Consider the following 14053-nt stretch of genomic DNA (forward strand, 5'->3'; position numbering starts at 1 on the left):
CGAGCTTTGTGAACACTTTAGCATCTTTCATCATCGCTAGTGTTTGATCTACTGCTGGGAGGATGTGTCTTTCTCTTTTGACTACTGTGTTCAGGGGGGTGTGAGGTCCACACATATTCTGGGGGGCTTTCCTGCTGGTCTGGGGACCACTACCATGCCAGAACACCACTCTGTAGGCTCAGTGACTTTGGAGATAACACCCATTTCTTCCATTCTGTGCAGTTCATTTCTCACTGCATCTCTGAGGGGAAGAGGAACGCGTCTTGGGGCAGATAGGGCTATTGGTACAGCTCCTTGCTCTATCTCAATGTGATAAGGCTCCCTCAGCACGCCGAAATCTTTAAAAACGTCTGGGTATGCTGCCCTGAAATCTGTCACCGATTCCGTTACTGTGCTTACTCTGTACACAAGACCCAGAGCCTCACACGCTGGCCTGCTTAGCAGTGGCTGTACTAGACCTGACACAAGGTAGACGTCTTCAGAAACACTGCGCCCTTTCACTGCTAGCTGTGCCTCGAAGCAGCCTTTAACATTGAGTGGGTTACTGCCCAGCCCTAGTAACTTCTTTCTGGGTCTCTGCAGCTTACCATCCCTGTCTGGACTGTACAAACCCTCTGGAATAAATGTAACATCCGCCCCTGTGTCAAGTTTAAAATATACATTTTCCCCATTTAACTTGACCTTTTGCACCCAGGGCTGTGACCTCCCAGTCTCTACTTCACCCAAGAACACACAATCCTCGCTGTCTGTATCTTTCTGATTTTCTGTCACTTTGCGTAGCGCTGTAGCTTCGCTACTGCGACAGACCGCAGCAAAGTGCCCTTTTTTCTGACATTTTCGACACTGTACCTCTTTGGCTGGACATTCTGTCCATGAGTGTTTGTTCTTGCGACCACATTCCTTTACGCTTTGCTTGATTGGGTTTTGTTCTTTCTTCTGCCACGTCTGCGTTTTCCCGCGTGTTGTATTTGTCCGTATTGTGTCCATGTTCAGTGTTTTCTCCACTGCCGCGCTGCTGTGAAGTATTGATTGTTGTTTCTTTACCGTTTCGCTCTGCCTAACTTTCTCAATGGCTTTAGCAAGAGTCAACTCTGAGTCCATTTGCAGCAGCTCCCTTATGAGTTTGTCTTTGAGTGCTCCAAATGCACAGTTTTCTGCAAGGTTGTGCACAGCAGTGATGAACGACTCTGTACTTTCCCCATCCTGTTGCCGTCTGGAGTTAAACTGTGCTCTTTCAAAAATTACGTTGTGTTTTCCTACGTAATGTTTGTCAAATGCCTCTTTGACAGTAGCATATTTCTTTTTATCTGCATCGCACAGTGGTAAAACTGCCAAAACATCAGCAGCAGCGTCTCCCATAGCATACAGGAGTGCGTTAACTTGATACTCGTCTGATTTGTTATCAAGAGCGGTTGCAATGCGAAATCTTTCGAACCTTCTGATCCACTTTGGCCATTCGGCAGGATGAGAAAAGTCAAATGTTTCTGGGGGTGTTATTTGTACCGTGGTCGCCATCGTGACGTGTGGATCCCTGGCTTCCTCGCGTTCAGAATCCAAGCTTTCCGACCTCGTCTCCTCCCTCCGACATGTGAGGCTCGTGCTCGACCGCGCCCTGTTGCTAGCGCCGGTCACAGCCTCGGCTGCGCTTCACCTGCATGCCGGTCTTGTTCGGGTTACCGATGCGAAAACTTCTCTCGAAGTTAACTGCACCGTACTGTACTCGGGGGGAAAAAAAAAACTGTGGAGACCGCCGTTCGCACTTCTGACACCACGTATAAATGATGACACTGGACGCAGCGTGTTCGGGTGATGTTTTCCAACTTTTCTCGTAACCCCGGAAGCTCCCCCCACACACAGCCTTATGGGAACAGTAGTCTACCGCTACAATTCTCACAGCTTGTCACAGGAGCTGAGCACCCAAGAGGGAGAAGGCTGAGAACAGCGACAGCAACATGAATCATCTTGGCTCATCTGCTGATGGGTTCAGACTTTGAAGTGTGTTCTCTAGTTATGAGGCTCAGCCCAGTTTAGGTGATGTATTCGTCTGTTTTTGTGTCGTAATCTGAGGAAAGGAAGATGACAGAAAAACTGCATCAACCTAAGTAGTGAAAAAATGCTGAAGTATTGTGCCAGCAATCCATAATGACACTAGCCACCTCCCTTACACTATTTCTATTGAATTGAACTAAAATGCTTTCCTGGTAATTCAGTTTTTTTAATATAGTGCCAATTCACAGCAACAATTAACTAAAGGCGCTTTATATTGAAAGGTAAAGACCCTTACTTCCAGCAGAAACATGCTCATCAGGTAATAGTCATGTGCTGCGAACAGTTAGGTGTGAGGGGAAAAAAGCAAACAGCAGAGTGTGACAGGTCAAAGGCAAGGAGAAAGATCCAGATCCAAGAAGAACTACTACCTATCACTGCCTACTGCAGCATAATGGAGGGTTCAGGGTCATGTGATCCAGCCCTAACTATAAGCTTTATCCAAAATACAAATTTTAAGACTAATCTTAAAAGTAGAGAGAGTGTCTGTCCCTCAAATCCAAACTGGGAACTTTTTCCACAGAAGAGGGGCCTGCTTTGCATTCTAGGAACTCTGGGAACCACAAGTAAGCCTGCAGTCTGAAAGTGAAGTGCTCTCACAAGGAACTGTGAGGTCTTAAAGATATGAGAAGGCGGATTTTAAATTTGATTCTGAATTTAAAAGAAAGCAAATTGCTACAGCATTCTGGATTGACCAAAGGTTTTCCGAGGGGGTTTTAGAGCAACTTGATAATACTAATTCACAAAAATCATGTCCTTAACTTCTCTTAGCAAGGGGATGTCTACGTTATTTCAGACTGGATGACCCATAGAGTAAGATGATCTTTGGTATTTTGCTGGCACGGAGTAAAAATGGTCACTAGAAATTAATACATTTCTCCATATATGCTCATTAATACACGTCAGGCAGAAAAATTGTCTCACTTTCTAATTAAAGACTTTGATTTTAAAACCACTTACTGTGGACTGCAATATTGTATTCTGAATTCACTAAGAGGTACATTGATGTTACAGACTTCCTACAGATAGTTTTTAATCCAAGTGTCAAGTGACATGGTTTTCAAGGTTTTGTTCATCATAGCAAACCTTAGGTTTCATATGATGAACTGTCAGCAACTAAAAGAGAGACCAAAAATAAAAACAAGCAAAAATAAATAAATAAAACCAAAATAACATGTGAACAGGGAAAGAAAAGGAAAACAAAAAATAATGAACTATTAAAACAGACAAAATTTCATAATTTCCTCACTTTTAATGGTTGTTTTGACATAGTTTGTTTTCTGCTTTGTGTTCTAACACGTATAACTTGGTCTAAATATGTTTTACAGATGTGAAAAAAACTGGCCAATCTCTCAGATTTAAAGGGACATTTAGCAGAGATTAAAAGTGCTAAACTACCAGTTCACAAACACATCAAAAAGAACATCCAGGACTCTCGCAACTCGATGTGCCATCTTGTTTTCTAATAAGCTGTTGAGGATACTGAGCCCCTCTGAGGGCGGGAGGTTGTCAGGGCAGATTTCTGTGTATGCAAAGAATACAAATAAAAAAACAAACAAACAACTTTTATGACATAATAGTGACACAGTTTGTTGAGAAATGTGCTGAAACTCTCACCGTTGTTTGGGTCCATCATAATGGGTGATGACATCCGGAGACATTCTGCTTCTTTCTTTAACGTCTCCACAACGTCAGGAGAGACACTCATTTTCCTGCCTGGAAATAAAGAGCAAAAAAAAAAAGGGGGGGGGGGGGGGGGTAGCTAAAGGTTTTTCTACAGATTTTCATGCTTCAAAAAACAATAGTAAGAAGAAAAAAGAGTTCTGGATTCACACATGGCATAGTGGGATGTGTGTTTCTTACTGAATAGAAGAAGGCTGGTAAAAGTATCTTTCCCAGAGATGACTTCTTCATAAGCAAGCACACAGTCAGAGCAGCCAGTTGGCAGGTAGACCTCCTTTAGGTAAAAAGGCTCCTCTGTATAAAACAAACAAAAAAACAAACAGTTTCGTGAGATTGAAAATCACAAGAAACTACATGATTGCAGGTTTCCTCTGCATGTAAAACCTCCGTGGCCATTCTTTACTCACTGATTAACATTGTGCTGTTTTCAAAGACCACATCATACGTCATGCTCGAACAGTCACCATTTCTGTGAGGAAGAAAATAAAAGCATCAGAGCTCCAGAGATATCAAAATAAACATAGAAAATAAATATGTATAAATGACTTCAGCTATTGTGTTAAAATTGCTTAAGGGAGCATTTACATTCTCTGAGTCTGCAGGATATTGAGGACGTTACTGTTGGCAGTTGTAGTAATATTCACCCAGGCGCTGGTCAGCAGGAAGGCCAGGGAACGGCTTCCCGGGAGGTCAGAGCTTCCCCCAACATACATCCATTTTCCCAATATCTGGAGCACACAGGCACAAGTTGAATTAAGTATGTTTAAAATACAAAACCCTATATTTTATTCAGAACAAAACATCAAAAAACATCAAAAAACTTGTTTAAATTGATTGGGTATAGAAAGAGCATCTTAGGTAGAGTTTGAGAGACACAAAGATGGAACTGTGGAACTATTTCAGAATAAAGGTCTGCCTGCAGTCCAGAGCTTTCACCAGTTGGAAACATTTTGATGTCTACAAACTGTTGTTAAATGAAAGGGGGATGCTGCAGAGTGGTAAACAGGAGCTCGTCCCAACTTTTTTGAGATGTTTCTGCCAGAAAATTTGAAATGAGCCAATATGTTTCTTTAAATAGGACATTTATTCACTTTAAACATTTTATGTGTTTTCTGTGTTCTATTGTGAATAGCATCCCAGCAGTCACATCACAAAAGGTGGGGTAAACCCTGGAAAGGTGACCAGTTTGTCGCAGGGCTAATATAGAGAGACAACCGTTTATACCCACATGTACACCTACAGCCAATTTACAATCAGCACTGCATGTCTTTAGACTGTGGGAGGAAGCCGGAGTACTTCGAGAGCGCCCGTGTAAACACGTTGAGAACATGGAAACTCCACACAGACCAACCAGCCAGGTGCTGGATGCAATCCCAGGACTTCACTACCCCTAAATTTCAATATGAAGTCTTTAATTGTATTGTAATTCTGACAATGGATTGGTTTTTTTTCTAAATTTTCTCCCTCCAAGAGCCAATATCAGGACAAGTTTGCTCCAAAGCAACTTACCTCATCCGTGTTGACAGTTATTGGGTTTATCAGAGTGTCACAGCTGCTCACGGGAGCTGAGCGTCCCACCGAGAGCAGACTCAGCAACAGAACAACACACTTCATTTTTTAAATGTCTCCTTTGTGCTTTTCAAGATTTCCTCCTTCTTCTTTTGTTACTGCCTCCCTGTTTGCCTCCAAGCTCTATTTTGACTTCACAGCCTCACAGATTTCTCTGGATGCAGGATTTATTCACTTGTGCTGTTAACCTTTGCAGCAAAGGCAAACAGCAGGGGATGATCGAAGGAAGACTTTGACCTCTTTGAGGAATATCGATCCAATCACATGCAACAGGGAGCATTGTGTGGGCTGTAATAAAGTGCATTTGATGTTTTCTTTATTCACTGAGATAATCTTCCCCGATTAGTCACTGATACTCATGGATACATGAGATCACAAATTTATCCTTTTATGTTAGTAAAATTAGGACTATTGCAAGTGTTACTCGGGTATCTGTAACACCCTCTATTTGCATTCAACTGACTCTAAGGTAACTGAAAACAGGGAAGTTTATTGTTGTCAGAACTCATAGGGTAGTCATCTCTAATTGGACCCATAACAAATGACAAATTAAAGAAAAAAAATGTGACTCCTTCATCCAAATACAGACTCTATAAAAGCACAAACCTTTAGCAGTTTGCAGCATTCAGGACAAAAACACCAAAGAGGAAAGACATCAGCAATGATCTTAGAGATGCAACTGTTGATGCACATCGATCTAGGAAGGGTTATTCATTTCCAAACAATTTTAAGTATTCTACAAAAAACAAGATTATTCACAAAAAAGCAGTGGATATCCTGGCAAATTCAGTTAAGGGTCAGAGAAAATGCAAAAAACCCAAGAGCTACAGGCCTTAGCATACCAAATGTTAAAGTTCATATAGGTATAATTAGAAAATGGACAAACAAGTATGGCTTGTTTGAAATGGTTACCAGCAGAAAGCTTTTGTCTTAGGTTTGCAACAAACCAGAAGACTTCAGAGACAATGTGAGATAAGATCAAAGTAGAGAGGTTTGCAACCCAACAGTTTAAAAGTAAATTCAGAAAAAAAATGTCACATTTTGAAGAGTCGTTTTAAGATGCGGAAAATGCTTGGAAAGACAAAAAGAACACAATGTTTTCATTCAATATTTTAGCTCCTGGACACAAGATGCTTCCAACTTAACTGACAAGCCCAGTCTTAAATTGATAATGAGGGGATTTTAATATTTGAAGGCTTTCTGGTGTAAAACTCTGTACATATATTATTCTACACCACATCTCAAGGGTTGGTGTCCTTGATCTAACACAGCTGATTTAAATGGCTAAATGACCTCCTCAACATGTCTTGAAGTTCCTCAGAGGCCTGGTAATAAACGGACGATCTGATTTCCTCGTGTCAGCGTTGTTCCCACATCATCATAATTAATGTTGTTCCAGGTTCAACATTGCAAGTGACCAATCACCTTCTTGTGACGTCATTCCTTTGCGACTTCGAAATACCCGCCTTCGAGTATTTCGAAATACAAGTGAAGAAGCGAGAAACCGCCGCCTGTCCGCCGAATTTGAAGTCAATTCGCCTGTCCGCCGAATTTGAAGTCAATTTAGGATACTTTCCTTTAATAAACGGTAAGCATTATACATATGTTCCTCACTTGGCTTGCTGTTTGTTTGCTAGCGATAGGCTACTTGACGACAGCATTAGCTAACCAGTGTTCTCTAGACCAGCGTTCCCCAACTTTTTGGGTGTTTCGTGGCCCGGGGGTTGGGTCAGGCAAAATTGCAGTAGCTTCCCTGATCATTTTACAAACATAAGTGAAGAGAATCTGGACTAAAAGGCCTAGACTTATGGTTGTGTACGGTGGCCCCTAGAGAGAAAGCACGTACAAACTCCAAAACACATGCAAATTCCAAAACACATGCAAACTCCAAAACACTTGCAAACTAAAGAACACATGCAAACTCCAAAACACGTACAAACTCCAAAACACTTGCAAAATCCAAAACACTTGCAAATTCCAAAACACATGCACATTCCAAAACACGTACAAACTCCAAAACACTTGCAAAATCCAAAACACTTGCAAACTAAAAAACACATGCAAATTCCAAAACACGTACAAATTCCAAAACACTTGCAAAATCCAAAACACAACGGAAGTGCTCCAGGACGCTAGGGGCAGTGTTGAGCTCGATTTGCAAAATAAACGGCAAGTTTGTCTGTATGGGACGGTCTAGTCTCCGTCGCGCTTCCCAGGTTGCCTAGCAACCATGATACTAACCGCTGGAAACGTGTCATACAACTTGGTTTGACAGAAATGAAGGAGAACATATTTTGTTCATTTGTTTGTTTGTTTCTACAAGAGCTTTGTGTGATTTGATAAGTATCTGAGGCTGAGACCACAGGACAGTAAAACATGATTTTTGGGCTTCATTTCTGTACTGAACAGTTATTTCAAGATTAATTAGTAAATAAGAATTAGCTGATGTTGTTCATGAGACTAAAGTCATATCACTTTGGTAATGTAAATATAATATGGCCAATATTCTAGTTATTATATTAATCATTATTAGTTATTACAGCAGTGAACATGAACTCTGTGTCAAATACTGAGCTTCAGTACAGATTCAAGTTGCAGCTATTTATATGTCTTATCACCTTAAATCTTCACTCAAAGACAAGTATCTTTGACAGTGCATATATACGTGTATCATATATAAGAGACAAATGTTGTTCCTTCATGTTGGCATTACTAAATTTGGCTCATTGCTTACATATATTTATAAAAAGAAAATGTACAAGCTGTGATAACTGTTTCTGATAAAATGAAGAGTAGACTGATATATGAAATATTCCTTTATTGGGTGAGAAAATCAGACCATGTCATAACTGCTTTAAGTCATACAGAATAGATATCAGAGCCTTAAACAGGCTGACTTCTGCTAAATGGGTCAAACTGGGCAGAAAGTCTACAAACACATAACATCCTTATAGAATATGATGTAACACTATAGATCAACTTACCTCAGAATATATAACGCATATAAACAATTACAGCAATATGATGCAACAAACACAGCAGTGCTACTGATCCAAAATACTCAAAGCTTCATAGAACTGGAACAAACATTTATTTTTAGCTCCATTCTGCTGCTGATACAGACTTTAGGTTTCTGAACATCAAACTTGTTGCTGCCTTTCATAGTGTGTAACTTGAAGGCCCTGAGTACTTTCTCCCGCATTGAAAACACTGGAATGATAAAATTATTTGAACATTACCTAATAAGACTGATTCAGGACAGACAATTAGTTATTTTAAACTTTTCTAGCAGTCCTTCACAAACAGGGAACAGTCTGTCTATTCTCTCCATCTGTCAGCTGCTGCTGGTGGATCATCAGGGGTGCAAAGCCTCACAGATGATGTGCAGCAGTGGGTCCCTCAGTCTGTCCTCACTCTGGACACTTGCAGTTGTCACACATGGAAATCAAATGTGTGATAAGCTGCAGGATTCAAACACAAGTGTGACTTATAAACACATGTTCATACTTTTATTCCACAATCAGAGAGAAAGAAACAGAGAGAGAGTGCAGGACAGACAGATAGGTGACAGTCTCAGGTGTATACACTGCTACAAAACAGCACAAAAGAAGGAGGATTTAGTGTTTGTGTTATTACGAAACAAGAGGAGTTCCCAGATGGTACAGTGAACACATGTGTGACTCCTGCGATTAAAGCATCTTTCTTTCAGCTTAACAAGTGAACCGTCAGCTCGTTCAAACACACGTTAAAGTCCGTTTGGCTCGACACCACCGAACAGAGGCAGCAATATAACATAGCTAACATTAACAGTGCAGTGAATCTTCCTTGTGCTGTGATATTCAGGACTGCAAACCGAGCAGCATCACTGACTTTCAGCTTGTTGTGTTTGTGGATATATGACTGACTTTAATTATCCACAAAATCATCACAATCTCTGTAAGATTAAGGTCGACTATATATATATTTTTTAAAGTAAAGGCTTTAAAACCAAGTTAATTCTGAAAGTACAGACATGACTAATGTCACATAACTTTCCCGACATGTGGCCAACAATAATGGTTTAATGTTCTTCATTAAAAAAATATTTGCGCATAAATAAGTGACATAATATTCAGTACTTACTTCTGAAAGTTTACTCTTCCTCCGCTCCGCTTCCACCGTTTTTTTTCGGCAAAATTATCCACACCACCACCGCACTATGAAGTCTGGGATATGTTGGGCCATGAAGGCTACACCGACCCATCCTTAAAATTCAGGGAAATTATGGACGCATTTGAGGGCCGCATTTCGAGCAGCCTTTGAATTGGGAAAGCCTTCTCTTGTCGCTGTGACGTAATCGGCCTTAAAATGCGGCCTTTAAGGCTGCAAACCCCAAATCCGGTCATTGGTACTTCCTGGCTTGTGTAGTTACTAGGTAACAAAAGCTCAACACTGCCCCTAGCGTCCTGGAGCACTTCCGTTGTGTTTTGGAATTTGCATGTGTTTTTGAGTTCGCAAGTGTTTTGGAATTTGTACGTGTTTTGGAATTTGCACGTGTTTTGGAATTTGCACGTGTTTTTTAGTTTGCAAGTGTTTTGGAGTTTGTACGTGTTTTGGAGTTTGCATGTGTTTTTTAGTTTGCAAGTGTTTTGGAGTTTGCATGTGTTTTGGAATTTGCATGTGTTTTGGAGTTTGCAAGTGTTTTGGAGTTTGTACGTGCTTTGTCTCTAGGGGCCACCGTAGGGTCCATAGCTGTGACACTGGACACGAGTTCTTGATTCTATGGAGATTAACAGTAATCCAGAAATTTACAAATTTGTCCTGGTACATTGCGTAAATGTTGTCCCAGGGACATTGCGTAAATGTTGTCCCTGGGACATCGCGTAAATGTTGTCCCAGGGACATCGTGTAAATGTTGTCCCTGGGACATCGTGTAAATGTTGGCCCTGGGACATCGTGTAAATGTTGGCCCTGGGACATCATGTTAAAGTTGCCATATGAAAGTTTAGCTTCTTTTAGCCCCTGTTTGTTTTATATATATATATATTTTTTTTTTCTTTTTTTTTTTTTAATATTATATTTAATATTTACATTGTATTGCAAAAAACCCCAAAACAAGTTAAAATTAATTAATGAATATTGACTACTTAAACCTTCGTTATTTTTCCACCAGAAATGGACGATATAATTAGAAGAAGTGTTCTGAATGACGAAAAAAAAAGAACTGGAAAAGACACACAACTTTGTGTGCATGTGTCACAATGCCAGGAGGACCCATTCAGTGTTGTGTTAGAAAAATTGAACTCATTAACCCTTCATGGACATTATAAATGTTTAAATGTTGCCTCAGGTAAAGACAGGAAAAGAGACTATTACAAATTCAACTGCATCAGAGCTGGGGAAAAAAGTCGAAACAGCTACAGAGCAGTGGGCTGTAAGGCCTATGTTTCATTTAAAGTACTCAAATGTTGGAAAGACCACACAGTCATCGTGCAGCGTACATATGATAAGCATGATGGGCATGATCCTTCGGACCCAAAAGACGCACATTTCAACAATATTTCCAGTGATTTGAGGAGGAAGATTGAGGAACTGCTTTCCCTTGGAACTAAGCCAGCCATCATACTAACCGAATGTCATAAATGGGCCAAAGAACATGGACACAGAGATCTTCACAACAGAGAGCATTTTGTCACACCACGTGACATTGACAGTGTTAGAACCTGCATGATGAGGAAGAAGCACTTTAACTGTGGAGACAGTCAAAGTGTACATACCTTACTTAATGGAAAACATCAAGAACATGTTCTCTTCTATCAACCATACACATCTGACCAAGAACTAATGATTGTTTTGCAGACACCTGTAATGAAATCAAACATGGAGAACTATGCAAAACAGTTAGTATTTGTTGACACCACGCACTGCGTTAACCAGTATTCATTTACCTTATTCACACTTGTTGTAAGAGATGATCATGGGCATGGAGTCCCTGTGGCCTATGCTATTGTCAGCAACGAAAGTCAGAAAACCCTGGAAACTGTTCTTGGAATAGTTTGTGAGCATTTCCCAACTTCCCCGAGGTAAATAATACATTGACAGCTATTAATTTTGAAATAATTCCTTTTCAAAAAAGTTATAACATGCCAGAATCTAATGCTATAGCTGCAGCATGGGCTGCAAAAAACTTTCCTTTCCAGTTGTTAAAGTTATTCCTATAGGCTGTATGCAGTATTTTATATATCTACTTGTGAGTTGAAATGTTTAATTTGGCATTGAAGTGGTGCTTTGAGATAGCAAAAACATTTTCATACTGTTTAATCTCATTTAGTGTTTTCTTTTTTTCTGTAGAGCATTTATGGTTGACAAAGACTTTGCGGAAATAAATGCTTTGCAGAAGGTTTTTCCAGAGTCAGCTATCCTTCTATGCTGGTACCATGTCTTGCAGGTAAACCACATTGTTTTCTTTTCACGTTGTCTAAGATGCACCTGAAACACATTTTTACAACAGGGTCCTATTGTTATGATTTGCCTCATTGTGATATTCACCTACTCAGGTTAATGAATATAAAGGGATAAAATGTTGAGTAACTTTGTCCATTCATTTAAGACCACAGTGCACTCATCTTCTGGTGGCTGCTTCCCAAAGCTCTTTTTGACATTTAAAAATATGTTTGCCTGGTTGATTTCTGTAATGCACAGGTCCTCTTGTCCAGTGAGTGACAAAGTTATTTTTGGACGTCAGCTTTCTTTTATGCTTTTTGTACAGCTGCTCCTCTGTCTCTCTCTCCAGATTAACTTTTTTTCTCTTACATTCACAGGCTGTTAATCGATGGCTTTCAAAATCAGAGTCCGGGGTCCATGGGCTTTCTAACACCCAAAAGAGAAATGAAATCATTTCTTTCTTTTGTAAGCTGAAAGCTTGCACATCTGTAAGTGTAATTTGTCTATTTCACATTTTGATTTCTTGATTACACTAAGAGCATAATAACTTTCAGTTGCTAAAAAAAGTTACAGAGAGATACAAAATAGATTTTTGAAACAATTTCTAAAACTGGCTTCTTATCTTGCTTATCAAAACAAGTACTTAAGCTGTGCAGACCATCATTGTGTCACCCACTGTGCAGTAGAACTTGTGAGTGGGATTCTTTCACAGACAGATGCTGAAACCAAATATGCTTATAGGTTTAGTGTTCCTTCTTAGCCATTGTAAGGGAAGAAATAATTGCTTCTTAATACAAAAACACGACCTATTATTAATAACTTAAAATTCTTAATGTTATTCAATAAAAGGAAAAGGGCTTCAATACATAATATTAAAGATTTCAATAGGTCTGTTAAATGGATTGAAATATATTCTGTTGCATCCAATTCTCTTAGGAGGACGACTTTAAAGCCACATCAGCAGAGTTCTGCCAGACATTTAAGCAATACCCTTTGGTGTGCCAGTATTTTCAGAAGCACTGGGAAGGCATTGGCCACATGTGGTGTGACTATGGCCGTCGCTTCAGTCACGCTCGTTCTGAAACAAACAATGTGATTGAAAGGTATGATTTATTATTTTGACCTCATTCGATTGTATTGCTGAAAAAAAGATATTATGCTTTAATCCAAGAGGCTAAACTGAGTAGGTTCTTCATGTCATTGCCAGAACAGGTTTTAGGCAAATCCTTTAAATTCTAGCAGCGTTTTTTATGTTATCACAACAAAAAACAGAGTAGGTGGATTTGCCTAAATCAGCTAAACCGGCACAGAGCATTCCTTTATAAAAGACGTGTGCAATAGGTATTCCAATTTTTTAAAAAATAATACAGTCTTGATTAAAACTTTAAATTCCTTCAATTACAGTTACTAATCATTTCAAATAACTGTTTTTCAGATTTTTCCACCGCCTGAAATACCAGTTTTTATCTGGCTACAAGAATAGGCGTCTGGATGATCTGATTGAAGTGCTCCTAGGGAAGGCCGACGACTACTTCTCAGTCATAAAAACCCTGCAAGATGTGGGCCGCATGAAAAACAGGTTTGCTGACACCTTGTCTCAAGTTTCAGACTCTGCTTCAAGACTGATGGAAAGTGGTTGGGCTCTTAAAATTACAGTCAAGAACAGCCATGGAGTTAATGCATATCAAGTCCCATCTGAGTCAAGAGAAGACATAGTGTATGAAGTCTGCCCTGTTGAGTCCTACTGCAACTGTACATATGGCTTACGAGGACTTCTTTGCAAGCATCTAGTGTTACTTGCAAAATTAGCAGAGGTTGACAATGACATCTATCCAAACATGGAAACAGACATTTCTACCTTGGCAAGAATTGCAGTGAAAGAAAGGCATTACTTTGTACACTGTGAGGACTTGAAAGTGATAAAAATGCCAAGTTTGTTTGGAAATCTGTGTTTTTTTGCATCGGCTGAAACACTTCAGTGCACTTGTTGTACGTTCTCTCACTATAACACATGTGCTTGCTTGTAGCCATTTTAAACAAATGAAAAACTCTCTGAAAAGTCCTCTATCAACTTTGAATGACACTCCTGTAGTTGAAAGCACAGACAAAAAATGCACAGAAGATGCGGTTGGAAAACTAAACGCTGTTTTAGACACAGTTAAACAGTGGGCATTCATTCCAGAGGGTATTACTGCAATAATAGATGAACTGCATACAAATGTCTTAAAAACAAAACAAGTAGGCAAAAGTATATGCCAGTACGAAATAAAGACGACAGATAATGCACGCAAAATTAGGCCATTGTATTCTAGCAAGAAACGTTCGGCCAGCA

At 39.8% G+C, this 14053-nt stretch overlaps 2 protein-coding genes across 3 annotated transcripts; one reads left to right on the plus strand and one right to left on the minus strand.

The window, feature by feature from the left end:
- Positions 1-3295: 3295 nt before the first annotated feature.
- On the minus strand, positions 3296-5461 carry LOC308394994 (uncharacterized protein). Its single transcript, XM_080879647.1, has 6 exons — positions 5239-5461; positions 4315-4457; positions 4137-4198; positions 3910-4023; positions 3664-3762; positions 3296-3568 (listed from the first exon to the last, which is right to left on the minus strand). The coding sequence occupies exons 1-6, from the start codon at positions 5341-5343 to the stop codon at positions 3441-3443; spliced, it is 651 nt and encodes a 216-aa protein (XP_080735773.1). The 5' UTR covers positions 5344-5461; the 3' UTR covers positions 3296-3440.
- A 1301-nt stretch (positions 5462-6762) lies between these two features.
- LOC308395296 (uncharacterized protein) lies at positions 6763-13763 on the plus strand. 2 transcript variants are annotated; one of them, XM_080880087.1, is made up of 5 exons: positions 6763-6886; positions 11629-11725; positions 12099-12209; positions 12658-12824; positions 13157-13763. In XM_080880087.1, exons 2-5 carry the CDS (start codon positions 11636-11638, stop codon positions 13746-13748), a joined length of 960 nt encoding a protein of 319 aa, XP_080736213.1. In that variant the 5' UTR covers positions 6763-6886; positions 11629-11635; the 3' UTR covers positions 13749-13763. The 2 variants fall into 2 exon arrangements, with proteins under 2 accessions (XP_080736213.1, XP_080736212.1); XM_080880086.1 differs by lacking the exon at positions 6763-6886 and having other exon boundaries at positions 11369-11725.
- Positions 13764-14053: the final 290 nt, after the last annotated feature.

The sequence above is a fragment of the Rhamphochromis sp. 'chilingali' genome, assembly GCF_963969265.1.
Source record: "Rhamphochromis sp. 'chilingali' genome assembly, chromosome: 4".
In the NCBI taxonomy this organism is placed as follows: Eukaryota; Metazoa; Chordata; class Actinopteri; order Cichliformes; family Cichlidae; genus Rhamphochromis; species Rhamphochromis sp. 'chilingali'.

What these genes read in the sequence shown, in the direction of transcription:
- LOC308394994 (XM_080879647.1), bottom strand. Translation starts at nt 5,343, where the DNA reads ATGAAGTGTGTTGTTCTGTTGCTGAGTCTGCTCTCGGTGGGACGCTCA. An exon ending in AAACAGCACAATGTTAATCA is followed by an intron (nt 4,024 to 4,136) that starts GTGAGTAAAGAA and finishes TGTTTTATACAG; the next exon opens with AGGAGCCTTTTTACCTAAAG. An exon ending in TACCAGCCTTCTTCTATTCA is followed by an intron (nt 3,763 to 3,909) that starts GTAAGAAACACA and finishes CTTTATTTCCAG; the next exon opens with GCAGGAAAATGAGTGTCTCT.
- LOC308395296 (XM_080880087.1), top strand. Translation starts at nt 11,636, where the DNA reads ATGGTTGACAAAGACTTTGCGGAAATAAATGCTTTGCAGAAGGTTTTT. An exon ending in GCTGGTACCATGTCTTGCAG is followed by an intron (nt 11,726 to 12,098) that starts GTAAACCACATT and finishes TTACATTCACAG; the next exon opens with GCTGTTAATCGATGGCTTTC. An exon ending in AGCTGAAAGCTTGCACATCT is followed by an intron (nt 12,210 to 12,657) that starts GTAAGTGTAATT and finishes CAATTCTCTTAG; the next exon opens with GAGGACGACTTTAAAGCCAC.